This window comes from Leptopilina heterotoma, unplaced genomic scaffold (assembly GCF_015476425.1).
Source record: "Leptopilina heterotoma isolate Lh14 unplaced genomic scaffold, ASM1547642v1 Lhet_22, whole genome shotgun sequence".
In the NCBI taxonomy this organism is placed as follows: Eukaryota; Metazoa; Arthropoda; class Insecta; order Hymenoptera; family Figitidae; genus Leptopilina; species Leptopilina heterotoma.
Genome location: NW_025110937.1, coordinates 339,338 through 357,046, shown reverse-complemented (window position 1 = coordinate 357,046; position 17,709 = coordinate 339,338). Strand labels below are relative to the sequence as shown.

General features: G+C 22.5%; 3 protein-coding genes across 6 annotated transcripts in view; 1 reads left to right on the top strand and 2 right to left on the bottom strand.

The window, feature by feature from the left end:
* The window catches only part of LOC122501985 (blood vessel epicardial substance-like), a 187,111-nt gene that overhangs the window by 39,360 nt on the left and 130,042 nt on the right, over window positions 1-17,709 (bottom strand). The window lies entirely within an intron of this gene.
* LOC122501992 lies at window positions 9,137-17,230 on the top strand. Its single transcript, XM_043611817.1, has 4 exons — window positions 9,137-9,294; window positions 9,813-9,991; window positions 11,553-11,832; window positions 16,850-17,230. The coding sequence occupies exons 2-4, from the start codon at window positions 9,822-9,824 to the stop codon at window positions 17,093-17,095; spliced, it is 696 nt and encodes a 231-aa protein (XP_043467752.1). The 5' UTR covers window positions 9,137-9,294; window positions 9,813-9,821; the 3' UTR covers window positions 17,096-17,230.
* LOC122501989 (putative uncharacterized protein DDB_G0286901) lies at window positions 12,076-16,062 on the bottom strand. Of its 2 annotated transcripts, none has more exons than XM_043611814.1 (4): window positions 16,000-16,062; window positions 15,053-15,151; window positions 13,584-13,742; window positions 12,076-13,191 (listed from the first exon to the last, which is right to left on the bottom strand). In XM_043611814.1, exons 2-4 carry the CDS (start codon window positions 15,109-15,111, stop codon window positions 12,330-12,332), a joined length of 1,080 nt encoding a protein of 359 aa, XP_043467749.1. In that variant the 5' UTR covers window positions 15,112-15,151; window positions 16,000-16,062; the 3' UTR covers window positions 12,076-12,329. The 2 variants fall into 2 exon arrangements, with proteins under 2 accessions (XP_043467749.1, XP_043467748.1); XM_043611813.1 differs by lacking the exon at window positions 16,000-16,062 and adding an exon at window positions 15,476-15,611.

Genomic DNA, 17,709 nt, shown 5'->3' with positions numbered 1-17,709 from the left:
CAACAGTATAGAACGCCAGACATACCACTTGCGCTGCGAATGCTGTCAGAGAATTGAAGCATAAGAACGCGAGCAGTCCAGTTTCGATACTCCCAAAAATTCCCACCAAATAGTGTCCTAATAATCTTTCCCCTAACATTTTTTTTATTTTCATTGACAAAAAGAACTGTAAAAGAATGTTAAAAAACAAGGATTTTCTTTTCACAAATTTTTTGATATAGAAAAAAAAGAATGGATTCATAATGTTTTAATCTAGAAAATACTTGTACTCATGAAGATTGGATTCAGATTTTTTAATCCCAGACTTCGCTCAGGATAATTAATTTTGAAAAATTAGCAAAAAGTGGCTTTCAAACTAAAAAAAAGTATCGAAAAGTGTCTTTAAAACTAAAAAAAAGTAGTAAAAAGCAGCAATCGAAAGATTAAACTTGACGACCAAAAAAACTCGTTTTAGAAACTTCACAAATTTGACAAAAATTCCATTCTATATTTTATTTTCCTGATTTTTTCCCAATTTTCATCAAAATATTTACTTCTTTCTTATCTTGATAATAAATTGAATTCCTGCAACGAATTTTATTATTCATGAAAGAATTTAAATATTTATAAAAATAATTTAATTCTTGCGAAGAATTTTATAAATCATTTTCAATAATTCATTTCTTTCGACTAATTTCATACAAATTATAATTTAAATTTTAAACAATTAAATTTCTGAGAAATTTTTTTTATTCATGAAAAGAATTGAATTCTTAAGAAGATTTTTACCAAAATTATTTTAAATAATTACATTCTGTTTGAAAATTTTATGAAAATAGTAGATATTAAAAATCATTAAATTGCGAAAAGTTTTTAAAAATTATGAATTGAATAATTAAAAATAATTGAATTTTGAGATTATTCCTGTAAAATTGTATTAAAAATAATTGAAATGCTTTAATGAATTTTATTATTTATGAAAATAATTGAATAGTTTCAAGGAATTTTATTAAAATTTTAAAGAATAATTGAATTTCTGAGTAGAAGTGTATTGTTTTTGAAAATAATTGAATTTCTAAAAAGCATTTTATTATTTATGAAAATAATTGAATTGTTGCGAACGATTTTATTAGAATTCCTTAAAATAATTGAATTTCTAGGAAAAAATTTATTACTTTTAAAAATAATTGAATTCTCGTGATGAATATTGTTATTTATGAAAATAATTAAATTTTGTAAACAATTTTACTAAAATACCTCAAAATAATTCAATTTTCGGGAATAATTTTGTTATATATCGACATAATTTGATTCTTTCGAAGAATTATTTAGGGTAAATAATTGAATTCTTCGGAAGAATTTTATTAAAATGTTCAAAAAGAATTAAATTTCTGTAAAAAAATTGTAATTTTTAAAAATAATTGAATTCGTCATAAGAACTTTATGAACATTGTTTTAAATAATTAATTTTTTCGAAATATAATAAATATTATGAAAATTTTATTTCAAATAATTGGATTTTTGTGAAATACTTTATTTGTGAAAATAATTAAATTCTTGGGAAGAATTTTATTAAAATATTTAAAAATTATTGAATTTCTGTGAAAAATTCTAATATTTTTGTAAATAATTGAATTCTTTCAAATAATTTTAAAAAAACATTTTTTTGAGAAATTGAAATTAAATTTTTAAGAATAATTACAATTGTTGAGCAATTCCTGTGAAATTGTAATAAAAATAATTGAAATCCTGCTATGAATTTCATTATTTATGAAAATAATTGAATTATTGCGAAAAATTTTATTAATTTTTAGATTAATTAATTTAAAATAGGTATTGAAAATATTTGAAATTCTTCGATGAGTTTTATTATTTATGAAAATAATCGAATCCTTGCTTAGAATTTCATCAAACTTTTTTAAAAAGTGAATTTCTATGAAAAATGTTATTTTTAGTGAAAGCAATTGAATTATAGTGAAGAATTGTATAAAAATTTTATTAAATAATTGATTTTTTCGAAATTTTTTTGAAAATGCTATTCTAAATTAATTGAATTTCTGTAAAAATTTCATTATTTATGAAAGTAATGGAATTTTTGATGAGTTTTATCAATTTTTTTTAAATAATTGAATTCTTTAGCGAAATTTTGTGAAAATATTTGAATTTCGAATATTTTTTGAAAATAATTCAATTTTGGATGAATTTTATTATTTTTTTTTTAAATAATCGAATTCTTTTGCGAAATTTTGTGAAAATAGTTGATATGGAAAATAATTGAATTTCGTATATTTTTTGAAAATAATTGAATCGTTTTAAAAAATTTGATTATAATTTTTGAGAATAGTTTTTTGATTTCCAGTATTAGTGAATTATGTTGTAAGTAATTCTTTTTATGTCTAAAATTTACAATTACTTTTTTTGCGTACAAATTGTTTTTCCTAGCGATTGTCTCAGAGATTTTTATTTATTTTTTAATTTTTTTTTTCGTTTACTTTTTAAAATCGAAAGAAGCGAGGAAAAAAGAGACGAAAAAAGATCATTAGGCTTCCACAGGGTGGAATGATGGGAAAGAGGAGAAGAAGCAAAATTGGGGAGCGGATTCGTGGATCGCGGATCGCCGATCATGAATCCAGGATCGCCAAGTACCCGGGCTATGCAACACTCAAATTCCGGTGACTCTTGGTGTCACTATCTAAATTCCATCCACGTTACTCTACCTTCATGACTTCCGACATGAACTTCCCTCCTCATCATTAGTCCATCCTGATTATAATTAACAACTCTCATCATGATTTTCATTTTCAAAAATCACTTTTTTCATACTCTCTAGAAAAAACTCTCAAAAAAAAAAAAAAAAAAACTGTACCGAAAAAACTACTTTTGTCTCACGAATTTCATTAGGAAAATGAAAAATTTCCAAATACAGTCGGAATTTGGATTGAAATTTATAATTTTTAGTCGCGGAAATTCGGTGGATTTTTTAAACGAAAATTAAAATGCAGAGAGAAAATAAATGGAGGAAAAGAATGAAACGAATAACGAAGAAGAGATTAAAAATATAGTTGACATTAGATTGAGATAACTCATAATAATAGCTTTTGGAAAAAAAAAGATATTACTCACTTTTAACAGTGAAGATGTACACCTCAACATTGCCATAACTAAAATTTTGATTGGTCGCAAAATAAATATGGTGACGATCATTAATCGATATAATTGACAAGGTAATTGGCGCATCTGGATAATGCAATTACAATATAAGAACTTGAGTACGAAAAAGAGCAGAAAGTATTTTTAAACTGAAAAAAATATTGAAAAATAAATATATTTAAAAATACTTTGTCTTTTTCGAAGTCTCAGAAAATTTCAAGAAAGAAATTCGTTAATCGAAAAATATACCCAAAATTCCTTAATTTTTCCTTAATTCGTAATATGTAACAAATTTCAATTGTAATTTTAAATTCTACGATTAAAAATAAATTTTTCGGAATAGTATCTATTTATTTTTTCAATGAGATAAACTTTTCGAAAGGGGAAGTTTTGATAGAATTGCGCCTATATTTAGAGAGAGAGACAGAGAGAGAAAATATTGCGCAATTTCCAAGAAGCCTCAAATCACCTCAAATACACAGAAAATATGTCGTTACATTAATAGGAGGAAAAAAAATGTCATACATGGATTTATTTCAATTGCGTTAGGATATATATCCGAAATTGGTAGTGAAATTGCAACTCGTCAAATACAAGTTGACATTTCTAATACTCACACATTTTTTTTCCTCTTTCTTTTATTCACTTAAAGCGACTTAAAGTAAACTTAATCACGTACAAGAAATTAAATCATTGCTAAATATGGAAAATGATCGCAGAGAAAACGGAAAATTAGGATTTCTGTTTATCAGTTTTTTTCTTCTTTCATTCTCTTTATAATTGAATTTTTCAATTAAGAGAATTATATGAAATTATACTGTAAAATCTAGTTCACACGCATGGTTTATGTCAATTTTAATATCAATTTGTATTACGGTATGTTATATGTGAATTCTAAAGTTTGAAAAAAGTTTTTTATCTAATTAAATTTAATTCTCTCACATACCGTCCAGATACAAATGACTTTTACTAAAGCACGGTTGCCACGAAAATTTAATATTGTTTTTTCCTGACGTTTCCCTGATTTCCAGATTTTTTCCTGGCTGATTTTTACTTTTTTCCTGAACCTGAAGAATATTTTGATTCACTCAAAAAATTATTAGATGCTCAAAAGAATGTTATACATATTACATTTTTTACAAATTTCTTCAAAAGTAAAATTATTTGAAAACATCAATAATTTCTTTTTTAAATAAATATTTAATTATTATTATTATTTTTCTATAGGAATTAATCGATATCTTCATGTTTTTTAAATAAATTTAAGATGACAGAGTAGATTGTAAACGCAACTCTTTTGAAATCCAATTAATATTAAAATTTTTAAGTAAAATTATTCATTAAATAGTTTATAAGTAATAATTTTATGATAGTTCTTCAAGAATTAAGTTATTTAAGAAGAAATTATTGTCAGAAATAGAAAAAATTGAATTTTTGATGAACTTTATCAATTTTTTTTTTAAATAATTGAATTCTTTTGCCAAATTTTATGAAAATACTAGATATTAAAATAATTGAATTTCGAATATTTTTTGAAAATAATTGAATCGTTTTAAAGAATTTGATTACAATTTTTTGAGAATAATTTTTTGATTTCTAGTATCAGCGAATTTAAAGTAGTGGAAATTCTCAAAAAGTGCAGAAATAGTAGATTTTAGTGGCGCATCATTTTTTTACTATTGTTGCTAATTTTTATTCCAATATTAATTGTGAAAATATTGTATTTTTGGTTTCTAAATAATTATCAGAAAAAAGGAAAAGAAAATCGCGTCAAAATTTGTCTACAGTGTAAATAAAAAGAGAAATAGTACAGTTAAATAGTAAAGTTGAGAAGAGAACAATTTTTTGGCGCTTTGAGAAAAAAAAATGATCGTCAGTGTAAAATTGGGGCGCACAGATAAATTTGACGACTGGTAAGTCCCAGGCCCGGGGTATATAGGACTCGTTGCGAAACGGGCGGTATCCTTTGTAGATCTTTCAATCCTCAGCGACGGTCGTTGAAGATTTTTACCTTTTTACCCTCGCGGAATCTACGAAAAAGTTTTACGTACGCCCGAATCCATTGAAATGCAACTCGCGCTTCTCTGTTTTGGTCCATCATTTAAGTTTGTGTGCGAGACTATATACACATACTGTATATATACAAAGTCGCAAAAGATCACTCAACGATCCTCTATAAAGATCATCAGACGATAAACCGCTAATCTGCCTGGGCTTTCGGCTCCCAATCAATCTTTCACTTTTTCTTTCCTTTCCTGCCTCGATATTAATAGATTTTTCAGAGATACACTCCGCAAACATGCTGCAAAATTCATAAACTCATAAACAAGTGGAAAATTTTTGTCAAGTTTTCTCAGTTTCCCCAAAGGTGTATAGAAAATTTTATGTAGTGAACTAAGGGACGAAAGTTACTCAAAATTAAAATTACAAAAAATCAGTGTTTATTTTGTTTTTTTTTACTTTCGCCTTGGAAAATAAGCCTCGTGTTCGATGCGCGTTAACTGCAAGTGGCATTTAACGTTTTTTTTAGAAATATATGGACATTCCCCGGGGTTATTTCAGAAGCAGAAGGTGGTTATGTGTCAACGTTACAACGTTCGACGAACAAATGCCGCATTCCTTTTACTCCACGAGTTTAAAAATTCGAATGAATTTTTGCATTTTTAAAACATGTATATATTTTATATAAGGAATAAGGAGAAAGAAAATTTTTTATAAGGAAGGTAAACAATTAAAGTCTGTTAGAAGTTTGTACCCTGACAGTTTGATTGAAGTATCACTGAAAATTTCTTTTCCCTTTTTGATAATATCAGCATTCATCATTTGAAAGAATCTTCCCTATAAACGAAAGTCTTTGAAAGTAAAAAAAAATATTTTAATCTTTTTGTTTCGAAAAAAAATTTACTTATTTCTTTATTTTTCAGACTGACAATCAAGAAGGAGGAAATAGAGATTCCGTGTTCTACACAGGAATTCAATTAATTTAGAATATTATTTTCAAAAAAATTTCGAAAAAATCAATTATTTAACAAAATCTCTATACAATTCTTAAAAATAATTCAATTGCTTTCACTAAAAAAAATGTTTTTCATAGAAAATCAGTTTTAAAAAAAAATGTTCGATAAAATTCTAAGCAGGAATTCGATTATTCTCATAAATAATTAAACTCATTGAAGAATTTCAATTATTTTTAATACTATTTTCAATTAATTAATCGAAAAATTCTATTATTTTCATAAATAAAATTATCCAGAAGAATTGAATTATTTAAAATAAAATTTTCATAATATTTATTATATTTCGAAAAAAATGAATTATTTAAAATAATGTTTATAAAATTCTTATAAAGAATTCAATTATTTTCAAAGATAACAAAATTCTTTACTGAAATTCAATTCTTTTTAAACAGTTTAATAAAAATTTTCCCCATAATTCAATTATTTTCATAAATAATAAAATTCTTCTCAGAAATTCAATTATTTTTGAAAATTATAATAAAATTCTTTTTAGGAATTTAATTATTTTTAAAAGTGAAAAAAATTTTCGCAGAAATTCAATTATTTTCATAAATTTTATCGCTATTTTTCGAAAGAATTCAATTATTATCCTTATAAATATCGAAACTCTTCCGAGAAATTCAATTATTTTTAGGAATATAAAAAAAATTCTTTGCAAAAATTCAATTATATTCATAAATAATAATTTTCATCACAAGAGTATAATTATTTTCAAAAATAATAAAATTCTTGACAAAATTTCAATTATTTTCAAAAATTTTCAACAATGCAAATGTTTTTCAAATTTTCAATATTTACTATTTTAAAAATATTTCCCAAAAGAATTCAATTATTTAAAAAAAATCTTGATAAAATTCTACGCAATCATTTAATTATTTTCATAAATATTAAAATTCTTTTCAAGGATTAAATTATTTTCAAAAGAAATCAAATTTTTTTAGGAATATAATTATTTTCAAAACTAATAAAATTCTTCGCAGAAATTCAATTAGTTTCAAGAATTTTTAAAAAATCCTCATCAAGATTTTAATTATCTTTATATAGATAGCAAAATTTGTCGACAAAATTCAATTATTTTCAATAACTTTAATAAAATTTTTGGGAAAATTTCAATTATTTTCAAAAATTTAAATGATTTTCAATATCTAGGTACTATTTTAAAAAAGTTTCCTAAAAGAATTCAATTATTTAAAAACAAAATGTTAATAAAATTCGTTGCCAGAATTGAATTATTTTCTTAAATAATAAAATTATTCTCAGGAATTCAATTATTTAAAAAAAATTTTAACAAAGTTTTTTAAAACTATTCAATTATTTTTATAAATAATAAAATTCATCGCAGGATTTCAATTATCTTTAATACAATTTTACAGGATCTACACAAAAAATATAATTACTCTTAAAAATTCAATTATTTTCATAAATAATAAAATTTATCGCAGGATTTCAATTATTTTTAATATAATTTTACAAGAACTACAGAAAAAATGTAATTATTCTTAAAAATTTAATTTCAATTCCTAGAAAAAACCAATTATCTAAAAAAAGTTTTTTTTTAATTCTTTGGAAGACTTCAATTATTTACAAAAATATTAGAATTTTTCACAGGAATTTAATTTCATTCAAATATTTTAATAAATAAAATTTAATAAATAAATAAAATTAAAAAATTCTTCTTTTAGATTTTAATAATATTCTTCCTAAGAATTCAATTATTTACATAAATAATTCTTCGAAAGAATTGAATTATTTTGATAAATAACAAAATTTTTCTCAAAAATTCAATTATTTTGAGGCATTTTAATAAAATTCTTTACAAAATTTAATTATTTTTAAAAATAATAAATTTCTTCTTGCAAATTCAATTATTTAAAAAAGTTCTAATAAAATCGTTACCAAAAGAATTCAATTATTTTCATAAATAATAAATAAAAAATATGGAATGAAATTTTTGTCAGTTTTGTGAAGTGTCTAAAACAAGGTTTTTTGTTGGCAAGTTTAATTTTTCGATAGCTACTTTTTTACTACTTTTTTTTAGTTTGATAACTACTTTTTGCTTCTTTTTAAAAATTAATTATTAATTTTAATTTTTTAGAAAAGGATTCATATAAAAATCAGGAGGAAGAGCATCATCATCATCATCATCATCAGATAATGACTTTTTATTTTGTTCATTAAAATCAAAATGCTAATTTTCATTTTTCATTAAAATTGTAATTTCTCATTAAAAATAGAATTTTAGTTTTCGTATTGCTTTAAAACCTACTTTGGAACAATTTTATTTTAATTTCCAATTTAAATTTGCCCTTAAATTTGAAAGCTCGAAATTTCAATAGTTCTCCAAAGAGAAATGAATTTATTTACTTTTTTCGATTCAAATTCAATTCAAGTTCAACGATTCTGTCTCGAATCTAACTCCACAGGAATTCCTACCAATGGAAAAATAAGATCACAATTTCCTAATTCGTAAATACTCATTCGTGATTGTTCTCCGTGAGCCGAATAGCTAAATACCAAGTTCCCTTCTTTTTTTTAAAAAAAAAAGCTCCAACTCCTTAGAACCTTTGGTATTTTTCGTAAAACTTAAATCGTTTTCTATCAAGAATTATTTCCATAAATTTAAATAAAAATTCATTGATATTTCCTACGCTCAAAAAAGAAAAATTCAGTTTATTTTGAACAAAATCGAATATAGAATTCCTCCTTTCTGTCCTCCTGAAAAGTGATAAAATTCCATTTTAATAAAAAAAGAAATTTCTTTTTTTAAAAAGAAAGGGAAGATTCTTTTTTTTTTCGTTTTTTTTTATTAAAATGGAATTTAGTTTCTCTTTGATGCAAGTGGAATAATAAATTTTTGAATTCATCTTCAGAGAGAGAAATGGGGGGGAAAAAAGGATGAACATCAGGAAATTCTCAGCAGAGGGAAGCAGCTCACAATCTCAGGCTTAAAATTCAAGTCGATAATGTAGTTGCATTGATTTAACAGCGTTGCCATGTTCACACACTGCACTACATCCTTAATTTACAAAGGGGCTCGAAAAAAACACTCGGCGTTTTACTGAAAAAAATCATTTCTCTACTCTCAATAAATTTTTTTTTTGTGAAAATTTCAACAATTTTTGGGACATGTGGTTCAAGAATAACAGAAGTAAGTGGAATTAACAATAAATTATCTTGATTCTTCAGTTTCAAAAGTTGATAAATTTAATTCCCTCCAGCAGATACTTTATACAAGTAAACAATTTGTTATTATAATTTTTATTATTCTTATACTTTTTTCTTAATTCCCAAATTTAAAAAAATCATTCTATCTAATGCTAAAAAAAATTATCAAAGTCCGATGTTTGTATATTTTTATCAAGTGTCAATCGTTGGGAAAAAAATTCCTTGGAATAAATTATTACTAATCAATTATTAATTATCAATAATTATATTAATTATCAATTTCTTATCCCCTATAAAATTTGTTCTAAAATGCAATTTTTTAGTTCTGTAATTATTTGTTATTTTACTTCCCGGTGTTTTTCGTATTATTTTACAAATAAATAAATTCTATTTTGGAAATTCGGGGAAAAAATTTTTCTTCCCGGGAAATGTGATTATGGGGTAAATAATTGTAAATTTAAAAATAATAGAATATGGAATAATTTTTTTTTATTACTTTAGTTTATCAACATGAGCTTCTGGCAACGAAGGCGTTTTCGTATAACACCGCTTCGTGCGCTGGTGGCAATTTTATTTGTCAGCTTTGTTTTGTGGTATAGCCTAAGTAAGGAGGAAATTCCAAAACAGCCGTGCAGTGTTCCTGAAGAATTTACCGAAAGATTGCACGAATTAACGTTCAGGTAATATTTTTTTCGATTTTTTTTTTCAAAAAACAAAAATTTCTTTCAAATTAAAATCAATTTACCTCCATGAAGCTTTTTGTTATCGACTTGTGATAATAGAAAGTCCACGAGGTAAACAAGCAACGAAAGAACAAGAAGAAAATTTTAGAACTGAATTTGAGAGGAAATTTTGAAAAAATATTTTTTTATTTACAAAAAATTAGAATTTTTTTATTTGCAAAACTTAGAAAGACATTTTTTTTAATTATAATAAATTTATTTGATAAATTAAAAATAATTTTCAACAATGTTTTCAGCAAAATTATTTGTTATTAGAGCAATTATTCTGTTTTAGAATTATTATTTTAGTAGGTATTGTTATTAGTATTATTTTTATATATTATTTTTATATTCTTATTATTTAAAAAAAATGTTTTATTATGGTTTTTAGTAGGTTATTTTTGTTTTTTTTCGTTTGTAGTATTATTTTTTATTATTTTTAGTACTATTTTTTATTATTGTTTTTAGTATTATTTTTTTATTATTGTTTTCAGTAGGTTTCTTTTTGTTTTTATTATTAATTTTTATTACTGTTTTTTTATTGTTTTTAGTATTATTTTCTTTGCGTTCTCTTTAGTATTGTTTTTTATTATTGTTTATAGTATTATTTTTTATTTTTTTTAGTATTATTTTCTTTGTGTTATTTTTGGTATTATTTTATTGTTTTTAGTATTATTCTTTTATTATTGTTTTTAGTATTATTTTTTGTTATTTTCTTATTATTTTTTTATTTTAATTATTTTATTATTTTTGTTTTTATTAGGTTATTTTTTTTTGTTTTTAGTATTATTTTTTATTATTTAGTATAGTAATTATAATTTTTTATAATTTTTTATTACTGTTTTTAGCATTGTTTTTTATTACTGTTTTTAGTATTGTTTTTTTATTATTGTTTATAGTATTATTTTTTATAATTTCTTATTGTTTATAGTATTATTTTCTTATTATTGTTTTTAGTTTATTTTCTTTGTGTTGTTTTATATTATTGTTTATAGTATTATTTTTTAGTATTGTTTTAGTATTATTTTTTCTTATTTTTCTTATTCGGCTTATTCCTAGTACTATTTTCTTTGTGTTGTGTTTAGTATTGCTTTTAGTATTATTTTCTTAGTGTTGTTTTTAGAATTATTTTTTTATTAGGTTATTTTTTTTTTTGTTTTTAGTATTATTTTTTAGTATTGTTTTAGTATTATATTTTATTATCTTCTATTATTTTTTATTATCGCTTTAAGTATTATATTTTAGTATTGTTTTTAGTATTATTTTTTTATTATTGTTTTTAGTATTATTTTTTTATTATTGTTTTTAGTATTATTTTATATTTTTGTTTTTAGTATTATTTTCTTAGTATTGTTTTTACTATTATTTTCTTAGTATACTGTTTGTCGTATTATTTCTTTAGTATTATTTTTAGTATTATTTTTTTAGCATTGTTTTTAAGTAATATTTTTTAGTACTGTTTTTTATTATTGTTTATTTTAGTATTATTTTTAGTATTCTCATTTTGAAACTGTTTCAGGGTTCACTTGGTATTGACGAAATTGAGCCTTGTGCATTTTTTATGCTTCGGAGGACTCTGGGGACAATTGCGAATAGGTCGTGCCCTGCCTTGGGTTCGAAAAGTAGATTTGTGTTTAGTCGACACTTTGAGAGATGATGCACTCATTACCAAAGCATTTAGAGAAGAAAGTTTAAGTGCCACTTATATGCATGCTGCGGGAATTTATCTCGTTCAGGAGCATGAAGTTGGCGAAGATGCACCAAAAGTGGAAATTATAGTCTTCGAAGAAGACACAGTTGTAAGTATTTTAATTTTATTGTTTTTTTTACACTTTTTTTTAAACAATTTTTTAAAATTAAAAAATTTTTTTTAATATTAAAAATATTGAAAATATTTTTCAAAGAAAAAGAGAAAAATATCCTACTTTTATTTGCTCCAATAAAAAAAAATCATATAAATTATTATCATAATCATAATCATTATTATCATAATCATAATCATTATTATCATAAAAATAAAGTTTTATCGAAATTAAAAAAACTTTTCCAGGATTAATAATTAATTTATTAATCTCAATCTAACATTATTATGTACAGAAAAACGACGAACAATGATATATACATAAAAAAATATTTAAATGAATGTAACAATACTATTATACAAATAAAATAGTCATTAAAAAAAATTAAATACAGTCACAAATATACATAATATACATTTTAAAAAAAATAATTCCGTTCTATCAAATCACAGTAGGTTAAAAATTTTTAAAATACAAAAAAAAATTGTCTCTTCTTATAAAGTCCTCTTTAAATTATTACGTACCCATTCATCGTGTGATATTAAATTAATAAATGTCTTTCTTTTCATGTAAAATTTATCCTGATTTTGAATGAAGCACAACAATTTATCGCCACTCTCAGTAAAATAGCATAATTCAACGGAAAATTTACGATTTAAAAAATATTTATACGGTGTACGTTCATTATTTTCCTCGAGGAGTTTCAAAATTTCATATCTCTCTGAATATAAACGTTGCCATGATACAATTGTAAAAAATATTTCGGAATACACTTGCCGTTTACATGTGTAACCACCCAATCGGAGGAATTTCTCATTTTTCGGATTGTACGGAATGTGAAAAATTTCAATCCATTTACCTTTTGTTTTTGTTAAATAAAAACCACGCACTGGCATTGAATCGACCGTTATTGAATCAACTGTTTCATTAAAATCATTTGAATTTTCGTGTTCAATGTTATTATTGGGTAATTCGTTATTGTTACCGTTATTTGGTTCATTGTTACCCGGGTCGTTGTTCACATTATTCAATTCGTTGTTGTTATCAATTATTGGTTCGTTGCCATTGTTAATTGGTTCGTTGCTATTGTCAATTGGTTGATTGCTATTGTTAGTCGGATTGTTACTATTTTCACATGGTACGTTACAATTGTTAGTTGGTTCGTTGCTATTGTTACAGTGACAAAATTCGTTACTTTCACTACACACGTTACATTCATTTAATTCAGTATTTTCGTTACCGTTACCCATTTCGTTACCGTTAGTGTTACCAGAATTGATTTCATTGTTGTCGTTATTTACTTCGGTATGCTGATAATGATTATGAGTAGCATACTGGCTGTTGTAGTAGGTTTGACTGAAAGAAAACAGGATTTTAAAATTTAAGTAATAATCATAAATAATATATCGTAAATAAATAATAATCATGACAATTAAAAAAAAGCCAAAAACAATTACCAAATTAATAAATTAATTAATGCCATTAAGGAATCATTACTAAATTAATTGAAATAATTAATTAAAGATTACAAAAACCGTTACTAAAGTAATTAGTAATAATTACTAATTAATGAATAAATTATATAAGGCGATTAAGAAATTATCACTGAATTCATTAAATTAATTAATTAAACCAAATATTATAATTATAATATCATAATTATAACAAATATTTTTAATTAAAGGAAAATTACAAGGAGAGTAAATTTTATGTTAATTGTAAAAATAAATTTTAACTTTTTTTTATACCTTCCATCGTATTCATTATATTCTGTGATCACCACTGTCTCAGGTTGATAATTATAACCATTTTGGCAATTTTGATAATACTGCCAATTTTCCAAAGTTTGTATATTCATCTCACGTTCCCAACTTTGTAAATATGCTATCTTATTGCATATTTCTTCGCTGAAAATTTTAAATTGAAAGAAAATTTTAAATAAAATTATATATGAATATTAATTGAATATCAATTATTTAATTAATCAATTAATATAATTAATAAATAATAAACAAAAGTAGAAATACATTTAATAGAAATACTTTTTTGACAAATTCAATAGAAATAAAATAATAGAAATAAATTTTTGACAAATTCAATAAAAATACATTTAAGAAAAAATAGTAGTAAAACTAAAATTAATAGTAGAATTAAAGTAAGAGTGAAAATAAAATTAATAAAAATAAATTTAAGAAAATTAGTTGTAAAAATAAAATTAATAGTAACATTAATGAAAGAGTAAAAATAAAATTAATAAAAATAAAAGAAATAAAAGTAATAATCGTAAAATAAAACTAAACTTAATAAAAGTAAAAATATATTTTTTGAATAAAAAAATAAATAAATAAAATAATAAATAAATAATAAATAACAAAATAATAATAAAAATAATAATGAATTTAGAAATTGACAGTGATAATGAACGAATTGTTTACATATATAAATCGCATTAAAATGTACTGCTTAATATTTTATTCGTCATTGATTTTCCTATCAATAAGAGAATCGGTACAAGTGTTTACTTCATTTGTTGATTTTCATTATGTTTCTTCCGAACATGGTAATAATCCAATGACACTTGAAATTCTTTTGCCAATATTCACATCGATTTCAAAAATAAAATTAAAAAAAAACTAAGAATTTTAATAAATACATTGAATTTTTAATTAATTGTATAATTACTAAATTCATCGAAATTAATAAACAAAATTTTTCTATTAAATGTAATTAGTAAAAACAGTTAAATAAAAATTGGATAAAATAAAAATAAAAGTTTTTATCTTAAAAGCAAAAATTGTATTATTAAATGAATAAGTAACAATAAAATAGTAAAAATAATAAAAATTAAAAAATTAGAAATAATAAAAATAAAAAAAATAGAAATAAGGGCATTTTAACTTTTTGTAAGCCTGTTATAATTATGTAAATAAATAATAAAATTAAGAATTTCCACGTAAGAAAAAATTAATTATTAATTTATAAATTAATAATTGTTGGTAGAACAAATATAAAATAATAATAACCAATATATAATTATAAAATAATTGAACGAAGATTATCTAATAATATTTATAAACCACTTAATGTTATACGAAAATGTTAATCATGAAAAATTGCTAAAAAGTGGAATAAATAATTAAGCAATCAATTTTAATGCGACATAATTATTTATTTTTAAAGAAGCGAAAAATTAAATGAAAATATTTTTTGTACTTACGTTTCAGTGCCCGAAAAATTATAATAATGATGGACAATATGTGTACTTGTAATAAACATCTTTGATTTTATTGAATTGGTAACACGAGTCGTGAAATTACTAAAATTTGAAAAAAAAAAATTCGAAATTAAATTTAAAAGATTTGTAACACAATAGAAAATAAATTCTTAATAATGTCGAAAATTTCAAATATAAATATTTTATTACATTAAAATAAATTTCAAAATATATAAATTAAAAAATAAATTAAACAAAATAAATAAAATAAAATTTAATAAAATATTGCTAAATTCTTAAAAATTTCAAAATTTTAAATATAAATATTACATTATTATAATTATATTAATATAATATACAATAATTATATATAATATTGAAATATAAATAATATATCGAAAATATTGCAAGTCAATGCTTAATTACCTCAAGATAAATAATTATCCACTTTTCGTAACGTTTAATTTGAATTTCCAAAGTCAACTGGTTAGGGGAAATTTTAATGAATTGCTAGGAGGTAGATTGAAAATGAAAAATTCAGGAGAGGTGTAAAGAGGCCGACCTTTAACGACAATTAAGCCAATTAACGTAAATTATTGACAATTTTTGGAAGGGATAAACAGAAACGATATAGTCTACACAACCAAAGGCAATCATTAAAATTATTTCTTTAATAATGGAAAAATTATATTAATAACAGAAATATAATATAGTATTTCTATTTTAATCTACCTTGTGCTATTAAAACGAGTATTAAAATTTCCATAAATAAAATTTACATAATTAATTAATTACAATCATAATTAATTATTACCTTAATGTTATATTGCTATTTAATATACAATATATTACATTATATTAATATTATATAATACGTAATAAAATTAAATAAATGCAAGTAAAAAATACAAAACCGAAATTTAAAAAAAACATCTTTTATTGTTACTTACCTTACGTAATTTTATCACTTTCTTTTTTTTCGATCACTAGTTGTGACGTCTCTCTTCGAAAATCAATAGATCAAAAATCTCTCGCACTTTCACTAAACACAATTAATTTCATTACAAATTTCTGTTGATGTTTTTCGAATATAATCGATGCTGTATATAGATGACAGTCAGAGAAAAGTTTTGTTTATTTCAAAACATTTAGCGTAGGGAAAAATTTTACATCCAGTAAAGATAGTTTCAATAATATTTTCTCTCATAATTATTTCAAAATAATTGTAATTTTTTTTTATTTACCAATTTTCTCACTAAAACGGAACTTAACGAAAAAGGAAATTGCAAATTATTTCAAGTAACATTACGTCACCAAAAATTAATTACAAAAAGAAAATTGCTGTCAATTTATTATTATTTATTATTAGAATTTTTAATTTGAATTTATTTTTTTATAATTTATAATTATAATTTTTTTCAATAATTTATAATTATAATTTTTTTCAATAATTTATAATTATAATTAATCATTATAATTTATTATAATAATTTATAACTATAATTTATTATAATATTTTATAAATATAATTTACTATAATTTATAATTCTAGGTTATAAAAAGCTTTATAATAAAAATAGACTTTGTAAATCTTTGAAAACTGTTGGAAAATTGGTGTCACTTCGATTTGGTAGAAAAATTTCAAAACTTCCACTAAAACGGGATTCGAGTGTAGTAGTAAATAAATAATTAGTTAATTAGATAAATAGTTAAATAAATAAAAAAATAATTAAATAATAATAATAATAATAAAAGAACTGAATTAGTCTGAAAAAATAAAAATTTGTCTCTTTGTTCCAGACTCAAATGGTGAGAAGGGTAGGTTGGACCAGAAGGGTTTTGCCACCTGATTGCGAACTATCTCCTAGTCTACAATGCTTTCCACCACAATTGGTAATTTCACCATTGCCAATGAAGCAATTCGGTGGTCACTCGATACCAGTCCCAAGAGAAGGTATCGAACTCCAAAAGTATCATTACCCCAATGACTGGTGGCTAGAGGTCAAACCCACTGACTGCTTCGATCCAGAGAAAATTGATACTTAATCATATCACAAAAAATACTATTTACAAAAAAAAAATTCAACATTTTTGTTTTCCACAAATTTTTCAAATACTATATAAAAAAATTTGTTTTCCCTTTTTATGTGCAATTTATATATTTGTAATTTTACTTTAACATCTTCGTATATAATAAAAAAAAAATGTTGCCATATTTGTGATATAATATTATAAAAATTAGAAAATTTTTCATTTTTCTATACTAAACAAAAAATATTTGTTAAACAAATAATCGATTGAGTTAGGAAAATTTTTTTCTCTCTAAGTTTTATCTCTTGATGTATTTTAAAATATTTTTATCACTCTGAATGATCTCCAAAGGACTCTATTTAAACAATTGCATTATGTACTTTATTAATTTATTCTAATAAACAAATTAAATTAAAAATATTAATTTTATTAATTTTTAGTTATTTAACTATTTTACTTATCTTAGGAGATTTTAATTTATGCACTAGAACCTCGATATAATGGACTTTCTGGTAAGGAAAGAAAGGAAGTCCACTATATCGGAGTTCAACTGTAGTTACAAATTGAAAACAGTAGCGTGAAAATCACCATCATAATCGTAATAGTATTTTTTATTGATACTGTTTGCA